This window comes from Balaenoptera physalus, assembly GCF_965194825.1.
Source record: "Balaenoptera physalus genome assembly, chromosome: 6".
NCBI lineage: Eukaryota > Metazoa > Chordata > Mammalia > Artiodactyla > Balaenopteridae > Balaenoptera > Balaenoptera physalus.
In genome coordinates, this window is record NC_138885.1 from 88,485,561 (window position 1) to 88,506,180 (window position 20,620).

Below are 20,620 nucleotides of genomic sequence, written 5' to 3' on the forward strand. Positions count from 1 at the left end.
GCGGTCCAGTAGTTAGGACTCTGTGCTTCCACTGCAGGGAACACGGGTTCGATCCCTGGTTGGGGAACTGAGATCCTTCATGCTGTGTGACGCGGCCAAAAAAAAGAAAAGAATGCTAATGACCCTTTCTCTTTTTCTATTTTATTTCTTGAAACCTTGAATAGTCATCCCTTCTCTATTTTCTAATTTTTACAAGTCCATAGATTGTAAGACACACGCAACTAAGGGTTCGCATGCCACAACTAACGAGCCTGCGAGCCGCAGCTAACACCCAGCGCAACCAACCAACCAAATAAATAAATAAATAAATATTTTTAAAAAGAAATGGTTATAATTTTGAGTAAATTACTATATGCTATTCTCAGCTCTTAAGTTGCTTTCATTACAAAATTAGTGGGCATATATGGGACAGTTGGGGAAATTTGAATGAAACCTCTCTAGATTAGGTAATAGCATTATTATCTAGTAATACTAACTCCCTCTGTTAATTTCCTGGTTTTAATTGTACTGTGATTATATAAGACATTGAAATAGGGGTATCTGGGTGATGGGTGTATGAGAAATCTTAGTACTGTTTTTGCAACTTTTTTATAAATCAAATTATTTTAAAATAAAAAATTAAAACATTCAGAAGTTAATGGATATTTAAGGTCCTTAAGATATTATTTCTTAAACTGGGTTGCCTTGAATTCTGTCTTGAGGGGATATAAAGAAAGTTCTAAATCATTGTCTACTTAAAGATTGAACCACCTTCGCCATCTATTTTGTGGGTTAATCTCATCTTTCTGCTACTACTTCTCATGGGAATACCATATCAGAAGGATCACTTCCCTTCCTTATTTCCTTTTGGAAGGTAAGGTAGCTCTAAAAGGGGCATATTAATAAGAAGCCAAAGTGATAAACATGGTATTTAGCAAAGCTTTTTTCCAGGTTTCTTTAACTTAATAAAAGCAGACTCTTTGCCCCAAAATGAGATTCATTGGCCCTGTTTACTTAAGCTTATTGTTTAGCCGTTGTTGTGCTTACTGCAGGAAACAAATCTCCCTCTTCTGAGGTATGTTAAAAATCTCATCTAGATAGACCCATAGAGCTCTGCCTTAGGTACTGGGCCAAGTAACCCATTTCACAGTGTGAACACCATTACCCTAAGTGGAGATTTAGTAAAAGAAAGATCTTTCTAAAATAATTATTAACATTTTTCTACAGATTTCTTTTGAATTTCGCTCACTTCTACACTCTCAGCTTGCCACGTTGTTTTTCGATGAAGTTGTAAAGCAGATGGTAGCTGCCTTTGAAAGAAGAGCATGTAAGCTGTATGGTCCAGAAACAAATATACCTCGGGAATTAATGCTTCATGAAGTTCATCACACGTAAAGAGAAAAAGGAAATGGTCACGTACTTGTAACTAGTTTATTCACTTTTAGGAAGTACTTTTATCATTTGCTTTCAGAAGTCAGAAAGCATTTGTCAAACCCAGCTTTGATTATAAACCCGTACCATTGAAAATTTGCACTTGGAATATGGAACCACGTGTACATAGAATTCAATCGAGTGTAATTCAGAGTAATATGTATATTAGCATATTTACAATAATGGGATGTCATCACTATTGCTAGAATACTGACATCACTCTTCTGAACAGAAATTGAAACTGTAAATTTAAACCTTTTAGTTATCACCTCACCTGAAAGAGGTTGGTTGAGATACTCATGCAGTGTGTATTATATTAACCATATCACTTTTAAGTTATTAAATTCAGACTATTTATAACTTATTGTCTTAGGGTCTGCCTCATGGCTTAGGATATTTGAGTAATCAACAGATGTTTAAAGTAAAAACTTTGACTTAAAAATACTGTTAATGAAGGTTCCTTGGCACTTTTCTTATTTTTAAATTGTTCTTGTGGGTAGTAGTAGATAATTCGGTGTTATACTGAGGTTAGCTTCCAGATAAACAGTGATTTTTTTTTTTTTTTTTGGTGAGTGGTCCAGAGTTTTAAGCTACTTTTCTCATAGTTTGCAGCCCTCTCCCCAGTACTTTGACTGCTCTTTCAAAAATGCTGTTTGCGTGTCAAATTTTGTCTACAGCAATGGGCAGTAGATGAAGATAATAAGTTGGTGTCAAATTTTGTCTACAACAGTGGGCAGTAGATGAAGATAAGTTGGTTGAGATGTCTCCAGCACCATGCATCCTTATTTTCTATTTATTGTGTGTACTCACTTTCAATAATGCATTTCAAACTGATATTTTTGTAAACAAATCAATGTAAGGACTGAAGTGGTAACTTAATAAAGTTAATTTGTTTATTTTTTGTACAGTTATTTCAGTTATTGAAATGTCTTAAAATACTTTCACAGAAACAAATCTGGGCAAAATTCAGTCTTCCTTTAATCAATATTGATTCCCTTCCCTTCCTTCATTCCATACCCAACAACCCTCTTGCATTAATTACCCTTCCCTTGTTTCCTCAGATCAGCAAGGGAACTTACTAGTTCGTTCCCTGCATGAATGCATGTTTGCATCAATTTGTTCAGTAAATCTGTTGTGAGTAGCTGCTCTCTGCCACGTGGTGGGTATACAGTGGTGAAGGATTCTTACAGTCTACTCACATGGAGCTTGATTATGCCTTCACACAGGTAAAGTATTTTTCCACGTACGAATGAGGTATCTTCCCAGAGCATAAGTAGTTTGTATATAATTATGTACCTTTGGGGACTTCCCTGGCAGTCCAGTGGTTGAGACTCCGTGCTTCCACTGCAGGGGGCGTGGGTTTGGTCCCCAGTCAGGGAATTAAGATCCTGCGTGCCGAGCGGCACAGCCAAAAAAAGAAAAAAAAAATTATGCACCTTTTAAAAAACAAAAGTTTTTTTTAAGTGGCAAAAGAAAAGACCCCAGATATTTTCTCTTTTTCCCTGTACAGTATTACTACTCTTTTAATGGAAATAAGAACCTGTACTTTACCACTATTCTTAAAGTGCCATAAGTAGACTTAGGTTTAGAATCTCACTTAGTGGTTGGGTGTAACTGGACTGGTATGATAGTATGTACATGGTATTTTGGTAAGGGAACCCAGGAATACCCAAATATTGCCTTGATCTAGCCATCCCTTTGACCCATGAGGTTCCCCAAGTATTGTCAGAACACAAGTCTTGGTAAGTGGTAGAGACAAACCCATGCATTCTGGCTCAAATATGTATGCTCTTGTGTTTGCTCTGAAGTCTGTGACCTGTGGACTTAAAATTTGGCACCTGTGCTTTCCATATCATAAGAGGGAAAACAACACCACCTTTATAAACTTTTCTTGAATTGGCATCTGGTCAGTGAAATCTGAGGGGAAGACTGATGGGATAGGACTTGCTAGATAAGATTTTTATCTCTGTGGAAAGAAACTTGGAAGAGAAACTTCTCTTCCTTGGTTTTTGCCTGGTTGTGTGAGGATGTGAAGTTTGCAGCTACATCTGCCATCTTTTCACAAAAAGGGAAGAGGCGATGATTCCAGAAAAGCCAATTCAGAACCCTAACATCAAGGGTTGAATGAAACAACCTAGTAGAGGGCACTTCTGGTTACATGAGATAACAGACCTCGAGTGTCTAAGTCACTTAGAGTTAGGTATTCAGTTACTTGCAGCCACCCTTTCATCCTGCTCCAATCTGAACTGGTTGCTCTCCACGCTGTTGTGCGAGTGTAATTCCCTAATCATCCTAGGATTTCCCTTCACCTCTCTCCTCTTGGGGTTCCTATTTCCTGGCTCTTTTGGCTTCCTTTTTTTTTTCTAACTCTCAAAATGCTGAGGAAATCCTCTAGTGGCTTCCTAAGAAAGGGCAAATGGGAGCTAAATTTTTAGAATCCCTGAGTATCTGAAGATGTCATTGTTTTATATTCACACTTGACTGAGTATAGAACGCCACATTAAAAATAATTCCTCCCATCCCCCATAATTTGAAGATCTGACCTCATTGTATTCTGGCATCCGGTGCTGCTCTTGAGAAGTCTGATGCCATTCTTATAACCAGTACTTCGTTTTAGCATCCTTTTTTTGGTCTCTAGAAGCTTTTAAAATCCACTTTTTAACTTGGGTACTCTGGAAATGCATGCTTATCGGCCGTGTTGCCCCTTTATTAATTGTGCAGGGCAACTTACAGATCCTTTCAGTCACAGGCTCATGTCTTTGAGTCCTGGGGAATTTCCTTCAATTATTGGTTTGATAATTTCCTCCTATCCATATTCTCTGGTTCTTTCATTCAGGAATTCTTATTTAGACATTTTATTTCTTGTATTAAATCTTTATCTTCTTTCCTCCTATTTTCCATCTGTTTTTGTTCTGCCTTTTAGATTTCTTCAATTATGTCTTTCAGACCTTTCAGTTAATTTTATATTTGCCATAGTTTTAATTTCCAAGATTTTTTTGGTTTGTTTTCTAATTGTTCCTTTATTTCATAGCTTTCTTCTTTTAAGGAAACAAGATCTCATCTTTCTTAAGATACTGAGTTTCCCTTAGGTCCCTTCTGGTTTTTGCTATTCTCCTCACATTGAAGGCTTCCTTGACTGTCTAATGGTTCTTGTTTGTCTGTTAATATTTGAAGGCAAGGTACTATACGGTTTACTGGAATTAAGATGGGGCATATTGACTGGTGAGTTTCACTGTAAGGTGATCACGTGAGCCAGCCTTTTCACTGACGGACTCCCCAAATGGCAGAATCTAGAGGTCTTTTCTCACAGTTTTTCTACGTAAATATTCTATCTCTTGCCCTAGAGAAATACGGGGCTGGGAATAGGAAGAGGGACAGATGGAGTAGAAATAATGCCTGGCTGTTGGCATTCTGTAAGTTTAGTAAGGGACTGATGGTCTCACAGTTTGGCATGTAGGCTTTCCCTTAATCTTTTAGGTCCCTCTCTTACCCCAGCTTCTCTGCTCTTTCTGGTGTCCCAGGCTGATTCATTCCTATTCAATTTCCACAGAGAATTAACCTGTAGGCAATAGTTACCTGGTGGTGTGGGAAATGAGAGGAGACCTAGGAGTCCAATATCTCAGTAATCCTTCAGCTAATTTCACCCTCGTTTCCACTCCCACACTTGGCCTTACCTGATTCCCTAGACCAGTATCCAATGAGTCCAAATGCTAAATCTTTGGGGGAGTTCTGTGGGACTAAGTACCTTGTTTCTTGTATTCCTTCTTCAGGTTCTTAGGTTGTAATTATATCAACTCTAAGTCACATCACTTTTCCATCAATTTTCTAACTTGTTATAGATCCACTGATATCCCTCATCTACTCCTTCCCCTCAGTTGCCCTGGAATTCATTACGTGTTGGTAAGGACCATTTTGAGTTTGTTGTTTTTTTAAATGTCAGAGGGGCTTTGCAGCAAGGGGTAAAATACTTTTATTTGTACCTGTTTAATGTCTAATTAATCTATGAATTTATTAATGAAATTTCTTTTAAAGTTAAACAGCATTTCTCTATTCACATACTGCTTATATAACTGATCATTCTGAGTGTATGAAATTAAAATAAATTTCCCTGAACATTTAAATATTATAGATTCAAAGACTTCTAAACATTTAATTAAAATTGCAAATTCAATATATCACATTCTCTTGAATGTCTTAAAACATGTTCTGAGACAGAAAACCACACAATGTTATAATGATACAGTAATAATATTTACACATAAATGATATGAGTGTTACTATTTCAGCTTCTTATATTTATTATTTCTATTTCTCCTGAGGTTGCCTGTTTGAGTGTTTTTTATATCCTTCTGGACATTCAGTATATTAATTAGACTCAAGAAGAGACACCATCTTAGACCAGCTGAGGTTGCAGGATGTTGGTAACCAGCTGTTAAGATTCTTGGTGGGGATGTGTAACCTGGCAGCACAGGCCAATGTGATTCTGAGCCTTGAACCTTAGGGTGAGTCCCTTCTTTTTTTGTTTGTTTTTTGGCTGTGCCACGTGGCATCTTAGTTCCCCAACCAGGGATGGAACCCAGGCCCTCGGCAGTGAAAGCGAGGTGTCCTAACCACTGGACCACCAGGGAATTCTGTTTGTTTTTTTAAATTGATGTATAGTTGATTTACAATGTTGTGTTAATTACTGCTGTACAGCAAAGTGATTCAGTTATATTTATATATACATATATATATATAGACACACACACATTTTTTTAAAATGTTTTTTCCATTATGGTTTAATCATAGGATATTGAATATAGTTCTGTGTGCTATACAATAGGACCTTGTTGTTTATCCTTCTTTTTGTATCAAAACTTGTTACATCATGAGGTTCTTACATCCGTTGTGTTTCAGAGATTTTAATGCTTAGAGACTTGGTATCTCTCCTGGAAATGAAGTACTCTTCAAGTTTTGTGTGGTTGTCAGTACCTAACTCGTGTTATTTGTGATATATTGACCCGATTTGTCAGTATAAATAGAAACTTAATGTTGTCTCATGAATACATCAACATTCATGAGGTCCTTGAGTTCAGCTCCAATGTTTCATTCCCTTGGGAGGTTAACTTCAGATTTTAAATTCTGGGGAATTTGGAAAATTTATTATCTTAAAACCCATTTTTGGATGTTCTTTCATTTGATTATTCATGACCAGTGCTAGTTGGTTACTGGACTCCCCTTCTACCTGATTATGATATGAGACTACCAATACCGCTCATTCTTCCTACCCTTGGTTCAGTTCCTACTTTCTTTCTTCTTTTGAATATCATGAATTCTTGGCTTTGTTCTAATTCACTATCATTATTTGTTATTACTGACACTCAAAATGTCCTAACTTGGCCAATGGAAACCCCTTGGGTTAGTTTAAAAACAAAAACAAAAAAACTGCCCTGGATTTTTTTTTTTTTTTAAAGAAATTCACGTTCTTTTATTTATTTATATATTTATTTATGACTGTGTTGAGTCTTCGTTTCTGTGTGAGGGCTTTCTCTAGTTGGGGCAAGCGGGGGCCACTCTTCATCGCGGTGCACGGGTCTCTCACCATCGTGGCCTCTCTTGTTGCGGAGCACAGGCTCCAGACGCGCAGGCTCAGTAGTTGTGGCTCACGGGCCTAGTTGCTCCGCGGCATGTGGGATCTTCCCAGACCAGGGCTCGAACCCGTGTCCCCTGCATTGGCAGGCAGATTCTCAACCACTGCGCCACCAGGGAAGCCCTGCCCTGGATATTTTTGAAAGTATTCTTGCTGTCAGGCAGCGACAAGGTGTTCCAGATTCATCCTGATTTTTTTTCTGTCCCAAGGCATGGACTCCACTGCTATTCAAGGAATCCTATTCCCATTTGGTGGAAACCAGTATTAGAGACAAAAATCAGGTGCTATGGATGTGCCCAGGAATTGGTGATGGGCACCGATGCTGCCTATGATATCGTTAGGCCATTTTTTGGTGACAGAGATAGAGATCTTTTTTCTTTGGCTGCATGTTGCGGCTTGCCGGATCTTAGTTCCCCGACCAGGAATTGAACCGGGCCCCGGCAGTGAAAGCGCCGAGTCCTAACCACTGGACCACCAGGGAATTCCTCGTAGATAGAGATCTTTGAAGGCTACTAAATTCACAATGATCATCTTCAATTTGGTAGTTACTATACTCCATTTTTCTTAAAATTTTTGGTTTCATCAACCACTTACTCCAACATAGACAGTCCCTTATATTTAACCCAGTTTGAGAATCATCAGTTCAGAGATGCTCTTGTTTGCAAGGACCAGGGAGATACCTCTAGTCATGTGCCCCAAAACATGCTTTTTAGGTTTGAGATTCTCTAAACACTTAAACCAAGCTGGAACTGCCCAGATTGCAGTAGAAACAATCTATTTTCTCAACTCTTTTCCTGAAATAGCAGGATCTGACTTCACAGTGGCATTCCTTTTTCCTTGATTACTCCTTTATCCATTTTTAAAGCAGATCCAGCTGTCTTTATAAAAGTTCACCTCCATGGCCAGGGCTAAATATTGGGTGTGTTTGTGTCCCCTCCATGCCCCTTTTCTCTCAGGCTCATAGATTTGTTCTAACACACTCCTGCAAATTTTTGCCTTGAAAAGCCTGTGCTGTTCAAATAAATCCTGCTTGCTTTCACAGCAACGCAACTGGGGCCTGGACATTCTATTGTTATTTTGTGTGGCTTCCCAGGGGATTTCCATGAGCGCCCAGAGCAGGTTTCCTCAGAGATCTACCATTCCTGCTTCCTCCCCTAGTCACTAGCATCTTTAGTCTTGACCACATGGTATTGGAAGGAACCATCTTGATCCTTGATACTCTTGCTCTTCTCTGTAATCTCTCCAAAACTGCAATCACCTAGCGCGGTTGTTCTAGTCAAAGGGAAAAGGGAATTGCCCCATTTATCTATATTGATTTCTCTGGCTGCGGCTCTTGGGTTTTTTTAAATTGCCTAGATCCTGGCTTAGGGGTTCATTCCAGGCTTGCTCTTTGGTTTAAGCTCTTCAATTAAACCCTGGTTCAAATCTTGGGTCTACCACTTAATAGCTCTGAGACTTTGTGTAAATAACTTAACCATTCAGAGCCTCAGTTTACTAACTGTAGCATAGGTTTGATAAGTAATTCCTAATCCAAGATTGTTCTAAGGGTTAAAATAATCCAAGGACTTAGTCCAGGGTCTAGCACATAACACCTAGTCAATTTTCCTCTCCTGTTGATCTCTTTAGGCTCAAGTCATTCTCTCTGATCAAACAGCAACTAGAAAAAAAAAGCACCTAGAAATCTTTCAGGTCCCGGTGTTTCTCATTTCTTACCTATTCTACTCATTTCGTTTGGCCTTTAAAATACAAACTATATAAAACCCATTCCCCATGGTTTCTCTTTTCCTCCAACCCTTGATACTACTAGCTAGGTTGCCTTTTGCCACTTGAATAACCGTAAGTACATTCTAGACAAGTTTTGTTTAAAATGCCTTTTATTCGTTCAGTCAGTCCCCTCTTTTATCTCTTGTCATTTTTTCTAACCCAACCAAGTTAACAAGGCGAAGGTATTTCTAGATGCAGGATTTCAAGTGATTTTGACTTTTGATCTGTGATGGACTTTTTCCTTCTATTCCTGTCCAAACTATTCATACTAGATAAGGAAAGTAGAAACATTTGCCTCAGTGCCTACCTTATACCAGACCTCTTAGCAGCAACCCCAGGGCCAAACTGAGCAACAGACTGGAGTTCCTTCCCACCGAGCAGATCGATTCTATAGCTCCAAGATAAGACTACATTCTTGGCACAGGTTAAAGTAAAAAAACTTAATGTTCTTGTTGCATAAGATCTTGTACTTTAAATTAGAAAGCAATGTTCTATCTTGCAAATCAGTATGTCCCCAACACACACACACGCATGCACACACACACACGCATGCACACACAGCTGTTTTAAAAGCCATACTTCTATACTGTTTTATCTAATAAAGACCAAGTGCATTGAGACCGAAACCCGTTTCAAGTTCTTATAAAGGTGATCACACTGGGCTGTGCATTATCAAGTTGTGGATGCCCTTCCCTGCTATTCATCATGCTTGAATGGCATACCTCTCCTTTCCACTGAAGTACACTCATACTGTAAACCCTGCCCTCCTCACTTGTGGGTACCTAGCAGGGAACCCCTTGCTTATCTGTGATGCTGAGACTCTGGAACAGTAACCATAACCCTTAAAAGAAACAAGCTGCCCTTTTCTTTACAGCCAAACCTCAACACATACAACATTCAGAGTTGTCACCTTTCAAAATTTCCCCCATTACCAATGTAATAATATAATCCAGTCTGCAGCAAAGATAAACAGAGAAACATAAGGAAACTATAGGGAGAATAACATTTTAAGACTTGGGTCAAACCTTACCTTACCCCTCCCTCTTCAACTGGCTTTCTTTCATTCCTCATATCCTCTAGATCATGGAAAGGCTAACACAATTAACTTTAAACAATTTTTATTACACAAAGGTGGTCGCATAATTGGATATTGCTCTACTCTGTACACAATTATTCTTACCCTCCACAGAAAGGCTGCTTCTTAACTTCTCATCTGTTGATGGCAATCACTAAAATCCTGATTTTAACAGAATAGTAGTAAAAGTGCCTCAGTGATTTAAGTTGAAAGCAGTACATTGGTGCATGGCTCTTATACTCATTTACCAGGAATGTACAAATGTCTTTATTCAAAAATACAAAATAAATTATCTGTAGGCATGGACAATGACAGCAGTACACCACTCTGTGTTGTCAACGGAAACCAGTAACTGATGGTTATAGTGATCTTCTTAGACATCAGCCAGCCTTTTCTTCAGTCATCTCCTTCAACTGACCTCTCTTAAAGTTGTTGGTGAGGAACGCTGCCTTGAGCTTCCTCTCACAGCTCATTAATGATGGTAAAGCACTATTCTAGGAATTAGAACATGCCACCTCCCATCCCACCTCCCATCCCTCCCATCCCGCCCATTCCAGGATCCTTCTCTTCTTTAGGAATTTCTGTGACTACGACTTCTGCTGTAGTTAACAGAGAGGCCACTCCAGCAGCATCCAGTAATGCAGTTCTTACAACCTAGGAAAAAAGTTTTGATAAAATATTACTTTTCCTTAGTAAAAAATTAACAAGACTTGGGACTTCCCTGGTGGTCCAGTGGTTAAGAATCTGCCTTCCAATGCAGGGGACACAGGTTCGAGCCCTAGTCGGGGAACTAAGATCCCACATGCTGCAGGGCAACTAAGCCCATGCGCCGCAACTACTGAGCCTGCGTGCTCTGGAGCCCATGTGCCACAAGAGAGAAGCCTGTGCTCAACAAAGAGCCTGCGCACCGGACCGCAAGATCCCGTGTGCCAAAACTAAGACACGATGCAACCAAATAAATTAATTTAAAAAAACAAATTAACAAGACTTAACGAAGAGTTCTTTTTTTTTTTTAAAGGATGGTTTTTAAATTTATTTATTTATTCATTTATGGCTGTGTTGGGTCTTCGTTTCTGTGCAAGGGCTTTCTCTAGTTGTGGCGAGCGGGGGCCACTCGTCATCGCGGTGCACGGGCCTCTCACTGTAGCGGCCTCTCTTGTTGTGGAGCACAGGCTCCAGTCGCACAGGCTCAGTAGTTGTGGCTCACGGGCCTAGTTGCTCCACGGCATGTGGGATCCCCCCAGACCAGGGCTCGAACCCGTGTCCCCTGCATTGGCAGGCAGATTCTCAACCACTGCGCCACCAGGGAAGCCCAATGAAGAGTTCTTGAAAGTATTTTTAGACACTGGTGAACTATTTACCTTAGTTGGATCAATGATTCCTTTTTCCACCATATTCACAAAATCTCCAAGCATAGCATCATAACCAACTTCTGAAGAACTTTGCAAAATTTTCTCAACTATCAATGATCCTTCGACACCTGCATTCTTAGCAATGGTCATTGCAGGAATTTTGAGTGCTTTTTTAATAATTTCTATACCTATAAAGAAAATAAATTTTTAGCAAATTTAGTTCTTTCCTTTGTAATTATTATAGCACAATTCTACTTTTGAGAGTACAGTTGTAGAAAAATTCCAATTGGGAGAATACCACAGGTCAAATCATTCCCCCTGAAAGATCTCTGACATCAGTGCTATTCTACTTTTGTTATTCTGGAAATTGCTTTATGACTTCTTATTCCATGCAGTGGCAGCAACAATATAATTCTAACAACAGAAAGACTAAAATCAGGCTACAAGTAAACTCATTACTAAGGTAACTTTTTACCAATTTTTTGATCTTCATTAGCTGGAGTTATTGAATCCAAGGCTGGAAGGCACCGAAGCAGGGCACAGCCCCCTCCCAAAACAATGCCTTCTTCAACAGCAGCTCGTGTAGCATTAAGGGCATCTGTAACTCTGTCTTTCTTTTCATTCACTTCAACATCACTTGTCCCACCAACCTAAAGATTAAAAAAGCATTCCAGTTAGTATGGCTTCTCCCATTCAAGAAGCTGACTGCCAAAAGACTCATTAAAAAGCACCTAGTTTACTTAAAAAGCAATTTTAAAAAGGTTGCCTATTTGTTACAATTAACTACGTGATTAAACAGCTAATAGAGTGTGTCTCACAAGTCAGACTCTAGACTGATTATTAACAAAACATCTGTTCCCACACAACTCCCCCACTACAAGTTCAATTCTGGTTTTAAGGAAGGAATGCTTCAGTAAAGAAATTTTATATAATAAATATCTCCACAAGGAAGTTGATTGCCTAAATATTTTGGTTACATACCACAGAAATAGTCATCTTGGGCTTAGAACCCAAGAAGCTTATTTATAACAATGAATCTTACCTTTAGCACAGCAACACCATCTGAGAGTTTTGCCAGACGTTCATTCAGTTTTTCCTTTTCATATTCACTAGTTGTAATATCTAACTGCTCGATGATTTCTTGAATACGCTTTTCAATTTGAGCCTTGTCACCTTTTCCTTTCAAGAGCATGGCATCATCTTTGGTCACAATGACCTCTCCAACTTTTCCTAAGTCATGAGGCTGAACATCTTCAAGATTTAGAGTTAGTCCTTCTTCTCCAAATACCTACAAAAACATTTTAAGGAATGAACAAATTACAGATTACAGCTTTTTTCATTACACCAAGTTCATTAATAATATATCCTACAGGTGTTTTGATAAAAGAAACATCTTGCAATACTGTGTTTCTTTGAAATGTGAGATTTCGAGACCAAAGCTAGACTAAACAAAGTCTGAATACAGTCTTTCATGACATTTCCAACTTCTCACTTAATTCTCAATTATTAACTTTGAGAAAACTATGAACTCAGAAAACTCATCTAAGGCCATACTTTTGGTGCAACCAAAACTAGACCCTAGGCCTAACTCGTAGATCCCATGTCTTTTCTACTACATTCTTGAAAACAGGTTAGGCAGTAAGCCCATTCTTGGGCCAGACTCTTGGCGAGTTAAAGAAAGGGACCTTATCACTACTTAACCCAATCTCTACCTCCCGAACATCTAATAAAAACACAGATTAAGTAAACAGTTCAGATGGTAGTATCTGACTATGAAAATGTGAATTCTGCCTATAAATTTCAGACCAGGATGTATAAATAACATTCAGTAAACCAAAATCACATTTATTTTACTTACTGCACCACCAGTAGCAATAGCCATGTCTTTAAGCTGGTTCTTTCTATTGTCACCAAAACCTGGAGCTTTCACTGCTACAACCTGAAGACCAACTTTCAGCCTGTTAAGAAGTTATTAATAACATTTAAACTTACTGCACTTTAAAAAGATTTTTTTTTTTTTTTGCTTCCTAGCAACTTTTGGTCAAGTTGAGACAGGAAAGGGCAATTTTCCATTTATCCGTATTTGCCAGTATCTGCTTACCTTCTTAATAAACTGCTGACCTTTCCAGTTGAAAACATGTGAATAGTGGTAACTTTTTATAGTTTGTGAAAATCAGAATTACTATATATTAAATCTGGAGATCATCTAATCAGCCTTTACCCTTAACCCATGGGTTCCATTTAGTATTAAATTAAGTTGCTATTAAAGTCAAGACTGAGCAGTTTCTTCTTTTTTATTGAGGTAGGTATAGTTGATTTACAATACTATATATTTCAGGTATATAACACAGTGACTCACAATTTTTGAAGTTACATACTCCATTTATAGTTATATAATACTGGCTATATTCCGAGCAAGCAGTGTTTTTTAATTCAGTTCGTTTATAAATGTAAATATTGCTGAGAATATCATTAAGCTTATCTACATTTTAATCAGGTAATGAATACTCAGAATATACAATTTAAAAAATGTCCATTTGAGACCAGACTGAAATGGAAGGAATGTACCAACTAAGACAGAAGTGGTCAATTTTATTAAGGAGCCAAATAAAAATCAGAGGGTTAACCTCTGATGATACGCGAAGTAAACTGGAGATCCAACTTTACAGCTACCAGTAAAATGGCTCAATGAAAACTCTTCAGGCCTACTGTTTTTCTATTTTGGCTTCAAATCCCACAATTTCTAGGGCTTTTTCATAATCCCAAAAGCATATCCAGTCTACAAACATTCCAGGATAAGTAACTCACTTAGGTCAAAGTACTCAATTCTCTAATATATACCTGCTATTTCATTTGTGCATTTCCATTACAATGAAAATTGGAGACTCTGATTTCTGATGTACCTCAGTTCTAAGATTAGGAATAATATGTATTTTAACAATGCCCTAAAATTGTTTACAGCGTTAACATTACCTATCTTAAAGTAAAAAGTAATACATTAACCTATAGATTAAAAAAATTAAAATAGACCTCAACTTACTTTAGGTTGAGTACCAATTTCTCTATTTCAGACTACTCATTAACAAAATTTTCCTTTTAACAGATTATTCAGAATGGTAGTTGTCTACCTCTTCCCATGAAAAATGGTAATTGTGAAAATATTTTTTTCCCTAAGTCTTTTTGTAAAAAAAAGAATAAAACTAAAGTCATTTATCTTCAAAACAACTGTAAACACTTACGCTATCTTATGAGAAAGTTGCACAAAACATTAAGGACTCTGGGACCCCATTCAAAAAAGACAGAATCATAACTGGACCAACGGTTCATGAATCACACCAATATTATATAAACACAAGTAGTTCAATGTGAAGGTACATAACGGAGATTTCAAACATCAATACAAATAACTGCCTTCCACACAGAAACGTAAACCAAATACCACTGCCTATTACCTGTTCAAAACGAGTGTGCTTAGAGCTTCCCCATCCACATCTTCAGCAATTATGACCAAGGGCTTACGGTGAGCATTGGCAATTTCAAGAGCAGGAACAATGGACTGGACACTAGAAATTTTCTTTTCACTTAACAGAACATAGGCATCTTGGAATTCACATTTCTGACCTGCAAAAGCAAAGAACATTTCTAACCAACTTTAGAACATTATCCTGAAAATGACTGCAACTTAGAAAAACCTCTAAACCAAAGCTCCAGTACACTTTAAAAGTGATTGATGAGTTCATGTTTTTCCTTTCATTTCTCATATACATGAACTTTCTTTTATTTATTTATTCACTGTTATTGATCACTGACTGGGTGCCAGTGCCAGGCACTATTCTAGACTCTCGGGGTAGATCAGTGGGAAAAAAAGTGAAAAAAACTCTGCTCTTTATAAGTTTTCATTCAAGTAGGGGAAGAGAGTAATAAATAATAAGAAATACATAACTATTATAAATAATACATAAGTGAATTTGCCATTACTGCCTCAGTCCCCTGGTGAGCTCTCAGTCTGCTTCTAAAGGTGTTGGATCACAACCTTTTCCATTGTGTCTGATGATGCTTTCTTCCAATTTGCATTTTTCTCCTCATCCCTGTTCAGATGCAATGGATGTGTGGTGGTCTAGTTTAGGGGCACCAGCTCCTTTCTGCTTAATGGTAAGTTGTTCCAAGTAGATAATTTATTCCAGAATCATCTTGTCATAATTATTCTACATCAAATTTATATTTCTCTGCTCACCCTCAAAACCTGTCTAGCTTCTTGCTCACGCCAGTCCACACTGGGGCAGCCATGCAGCATTTTCCAGTGTGTTCCATATTACTCTAAGTCCAAGAGACAGACCATGAGAAAAGTGTTCTATAATCAAATAAGTTTAAGAAAATCCGCATTCTACATCACCTATTTGGAAACTCACATTGTATATGATCATTTTTAAGGCTCTGAGAAGTCTCACAGTAAGAAATTGTTTAACTCTGTTCACTCAGCATGTCCACTTACTTTACCATAAAACAGGAACTTGCTCACATTGTACAGAACTAGTGTTTCAGAGCTCAGCTTTGGGGAAATGCTGAGTGGTCGACAGCATCATAAGCAAGAAATCCAAAGAAATGTGAGGAACATATGAATTTACTTTTGAGGTCTGACACTGACTAATGCCCTCAGGTTGTCACATAACAAACTATGTTTAAAAAAAAAACAAACTTAGTTACTGATTTGCTCTTACCTTTTGATGTATTAATAAAGTATGGAGAGATATACCCTCTATCAAACTTCATGCCTTCAATAATTTCTAATTCATCATTCAGTGTTTTTCCATCCTATGAAAAGTCAAAGAATTTGTTATGTGAATTTCATTAAAGAAACAAAAACTGTATAGACCAATTAATAGTCCCCACTTCTCATAAGGAATCCAGGTAGGAATATGCAAATGTCCCAGGGCATCCAACTCCACTTCTGCAAGAATACATGTATGTATTTGAACTAATTTTTACAGCTAGAAGGCACTATCATCTAAGGATGGATTTACTCCCGAAGGCAAAGGTTAATAATTCACACAAAACACAGAAGGCACTCTATACAGGTGCCAATATTACACATGAAAGAATGATACGGAATATACTTTTAGAAACACATATAGATCAAATTTTTGTATTTATAAAACCCAGATTATCAGACACCTCATTTCTATGTGTCATTAAAAACACACTTGCCTTTACTGTGATAACACCCTTTCTTCCAACCTTTTTCATCGCATCAGAAATGATGTTGCCGATTTCTTTGTCTCCATTTGCAGAAATAGTAGCAACCTGAAACAATCAAATTACTCTTCCAAATTGAAAAGTAAGGCTACTGTCCTCAATCAGCTCCCCTCCCTTTTCTCAGTAACTTCCAAATTGATAGATCCTTGGTGGGAAGCTAGAGGGAGGGTGATGGTGGCGGTGAGAAAGAGGGAGGGGATTTTATGGCATAATAATTGTAATGAAGTATTGATCCTGTTTTCAATTTTTTAAAAAATCCAGTATTTGGCCACATTATTTTTGAAAGATATGAAATAAACACACAATTATTCTTTTAAACAAAAACAGAAAAGAGGAAATTCCTGGTGGTCCTGTGGTTAGGACTTGGCGCTTTCACTGCAGGGGCCCGGGTTCAATCCCTGGTCCGGGAACTAAGATCCCGCAAGCCACGTGGCGTGGCCAAAAAAAACCCCCCAAAAAAACAAAGAAAGAAAAAGAAAAAAGGAGGCTGACCCTGTTACTTTCTTCCCCTTGGCAAACGTGGCAATATTAGAACATGACAAAAATTATGCACCTTTGATAAATGGCCAAAGAACATTTTCTACACATACAAATGAGTTTTTACTCAGTCATATAGAACTAAAACGACATCTCATTAAGAGTCAAATTATGGGGACTTCCCTGGTGGTCCAGTGGTTAAGACTCTGCACTTCCACTAAATGGGACCCGGGTTCCATCCCTGGTCGGGGAATTTTCAAATGCATTAGCAGTAAGAAAAATGCTTCCAATGTTGGTGACTGGATAATGTTGTTATTCTGATACTGCTGTGTAATTATGGAATAAAATCACGTTACTAAAAAAAAATTCTAACTTTATCATAAAATGTTATAAAAAATCCATACCTGGGCGATCTCTTCTGGGGTTGTCACAGGTTTAGACTGCTTCTTAAGTTCAGCAATTACAGCATCAACAGCTAACATCACACCTGGTCCAAGAATAAATATTATTCTTGAATTATATGCTTATTCTCTCATGGCTCCACGTCAAGTAAAAATTCTGATTCATGTTACGTGTTTCAATGCCTTAACGCTTATGCACTGCTTCTGTACCAGTACTTTTCCTAATCACATGGGAGTTGGATGGCATGCACTGAAACAGAAACTTTAAAAACTGTTTTAAAAAACCCCATCTGACATCCTGGGTGACTTGGTTCCTCGTTTAGTCCTACTTTCCAAATAACTAAAGTAAAACATGAAAACTGTATCATCTCTCTCTGCTCTAATCCCCATTAAACTTATTACTTTCAAGGTGAATGGTACATGCTGTAACTTCCAATAAACTTGGTTTGTGGGAGAGGGCCAGGGGACAAAGACATGGAGGACTGTGGACAACAGGGAATGTCTTAGTCAGACTTCCCTCTTTGCCACCCAGCACAGTGCCCACCACACAGTCAGGAATTCGATCACTACTCAGTGATTTTTTTTTTTTTTTTAAGATTTTAAAAGATTTTTTTTAGGAGAGAGAAAAAACAAGAGTCAACTTTCTAATACAATTTAACAGATAGTTCAAAACACTGTGGTGACAATGAAGAGACACTCCTACCTCTCCTGATTTCCACTGGATTAGCACCTTTGCTGATCTTCTCAAAGCCTTCCTTGGCAATGGAGCGTGCCAGTACAGTAGCAGTAGTGGTGCCATCCCCAGCCTCTTCGTTTGTGTTATTGGCAACATCTTGAACAAGTTTCGCGCCAATATTTTTATATTTATCTTTTAAGTCAATGGACTTTGCAACAGTCACACCATCTTTTGTCACTTTGGGACTTCCCCAACTCTGTTCAATAATCACCGTCCTTCCCTATTGCAGAGAAAAAAAAATGTGACAGAGTCACACACTCCAAGTACTATTTAGCTTACAACAGTTTTCATAATAGGCAATTACTTGAAAGCCTTAATGCAACATCTGACAATTTTTATCAGATCTACAGCATGAATCTCAAGGGCAAGTTCATCAATGTTCTTAGTTCACAGACAAAATGACCTTTGTTGCTTAGTGCATAACCTTGGATGATAAAAATTTTAGAGACTTAAAAGATGTCTTCTTATACAATGATACAAGATGAACCAATACCACTTTGGTAGATTATAATGAAATTCCAGAGTAGTCTTCACAAAATTCATACTTGAGTTTTGTCCAGTACCTGCTGTAATAATATGAAAACTTTCTTTTAAACTTGTTTTAAAATTTAGTTTCTAAAATACTAACAAGACAAGTACAGTACACACTTTGAGTTGTTCAACATTAAATCTTAAATATGGTGCAAATAGTATTGGCAGCTTTTGAATTTGAACCAAAGCTGCTTCTTGTGAGGCATGCATATGCTGTATTTTATATAGTTTGGATCATTTTGATATTTGTACTGTCTTCAACCTGAAATGAAGCATCACTTCACCGTGCACGACCCTCAAAAAGGTCTCCTCAAATTACTTATTACCCCTCACTCATCAATCTCTTGCTAAATGAGACTTAAAATTTTAAATGTGCTTTGGAACCAAGGGACAGTAGAAAAACATTAGGTTAAACTAGCACCTACCAGCACATACTTAAGGTATTGTGGACGTTGTATTCTTCCCTCTATGCCTGGTACTAACTACTGGGAAAGGATCCAAAATTTAAGTCAAGCAGGCAAGCGAGATTAATTCCACCTCGAGTTTACCAATCCGTCTTGAGCCAGGAATTACCACTGGATTACATCACACATTGTACAAAATAAAGTTCCTCAACTTTGGCAGAAGCAGTTTATGAATACCAAAGCACTGTTCAAAAGCTTGCCGTGACTCTCGCCATCAACAAAGTACTACTCCTTAACAATACTCTAAATTACAACAAAGTAAGAATACTGATACCTTTGGCCCCATAGTAACGGCTACAGCATCAGCTAAAAGGTCTACACCTTGAAGCATTAAGGCTCGGGCATCTGCACCAAATTTTACATCTTTGGCATAAGCCCGAGTGAGATGAGGAGCCAGTGCCCTGGACACTGGCCTAATCTGGCGAAGGACTGCGGGCAATCGAAGCATTTCTGGGGGAGAAACAAGCAGATCATCAGTACAATACTAGCACTACCCGTGGTGTGTTACAACACAAACATGACACCCGTGCAACAGAACAAGAAATGTTAGAAGTGAGCTGGGCTGACCTCTGCCAGCCACTACAGCTGGGCCTCGAAACTCACCACCATCCCAAAACACCAGCTACTAGCGCAAGCTTTAAGTGGCCGCCCCACGCCTGACCTATAGCACTAGCAAAAACCATACCCTTCTTACCCATGGCCACTTACCCATGACGCTAAAAACGAGTTAATCTTTCACCGCTAAAATGGCCTTGGGGGCAAATCAGCTCCAAATGTCCCCTGAAAAACCAAGTCTACAGGAAAGGGGCATTTACAAACCCAAGTGACCAGGGCAATGAAAATATTCCTGACGGTGCAAAAATCCGCTTACTAAAATGTCTTCATGTATCCACTCGGGGCTGCTGCATCAGTGCAGCAGGCAAGGCCGCGAAGCTGGGGGCGGCGGCCCTGCCCACTCCGGGCGGCCCCACGCGTCTTTCCATCAGGATGCCCCAGCAAGGTCAAGGGTAGATGCGCCGTACCCCAGCTGTTCGCGGGGCCAAAAGCCGTTCCCACGCGCTGCGACCACCCCGCCCCCACCCCGCAGCACCCTACACCCGGCCAAACTGGCTTCCATCGGAGGACCCATGTGAACTCACTTCCCCGACTCCACACACCCACCCCGGGCAAGCCCTCCCAGCTGCGCCCTGCCCGGGCGAGCGATCCACGCCGCACGTGATGGGCCCCTGCATGCACCCACGGGGCCTGGCTCAGCGGGCCCAAGCCTGCGGCGCCTTGGGGAAGCTCTAACTCTCGCCGGCCCGCCCGCTCAGAGCAGCGGGGGAAGGCCAGCTCCGGGGTCCGAGGCGCATAGGTGAGGCGGCGCGCGCGGCCGCGTACCTGGGGCAGCAGCACAGCTTGTGTGCAACGAGACAGGCCGTCGGCGGCGAGTGAGGGACAGAACGCAGGTCGCACACAGCAATGAGCCCGTGTCCCCTCCCTCCGCCGCTCCCCCCGCCCCTCCGCAGCGCGCGCGCGCGCAGGCGCC

At 39.3% G+C, this 20,620-nt stretch overlaps 2 protein-coding genes across 4 annotated transcripts in view; one reads left to right on the forward strand and one right to left on the reverse strand.

Moving 5' to 3' along the window:
• COQ10B (coenzyme Q10B) overlaps positions 1-10,163 on the forward strand; it is a 24,968-nt gene extending 14,805 nt beyond the window's left edge. For both annotated transcript variants that reach the window (XM_082467344.1, XM_082467345.1), the window contains one exon: positions 1,207-10,163. In XM_082467344.1, coding sequence (XP_082323470.1) covers positions 1,207-1,374 — 168 coding nt within the window. In that variant the 3' untranslated portion in view covers positions 1,375-10,163. The remainder of the gene's footprint in view (positions 1-1,206) is intronic.
• Positions 10,122-20,610, reverse strand: HSPD1 (heat shock protein family D (Hsp60) member 1). 2 transcript variants are annotated; one of them, XM_082467152.1, is made up of 12 exons: positions 20,473-20,610; positions 19,367-19,542; positions 18,065-18,317; positions 17,365-17,447; positions 16,436-16,531; positions 15,949-16,042; positions 14,683-14,851; positions 13,089-13,188; positions 12,273-12,518; positions 11,706-11,880; positions 11,240-11,418; positions 10,122-10,532 (listed from the first exon to the last, which is right to left on the reverse strand). In XM_082467152.1, exons 2-12 carry the CDS (start codon positions 19,538-19,540, stop codon positions 10,380-10,382), a joined length of 1,722 nt encoding a protein of 573 aa, XP_082323278.1. In that variant the 5' UTR covers positions 19,541-19,542; positions 20,473-20,610; the 3' UTR covers positions 10,122-10,379. The 2 variants fall into 2 exon arrangements, with proteins under 2 accessions (XP_082323278.1, XP_082323277.1); XM_082467151.1 differs by lacking the exon at positions 20,473-20,610 and adding an exon at positions 19,801-19,824.
• Positions 20,611-20,620: the final 10 nt, after the last annotated feature.

Excerpts from the sequence above, each read along its gene's own strand:
- HSPD1 (XM_082467151.1), bottom strand. Across the intron at positions 18,318-19,366 it reads CCGTTACTATGGGGCCAAAG|GGAAGGACGGTGATTATTGA; the intron begins GTATCAGTATTC and ends TCTCTGCAATAG. Across the intron at positions 10,533-11,239 it reads GAATCATTGATCCAACTAAG|GTTGTAAGAACTGCATTACT; the intron begins GTAAATAGTTCA and ends CTTTTTTCCTAG.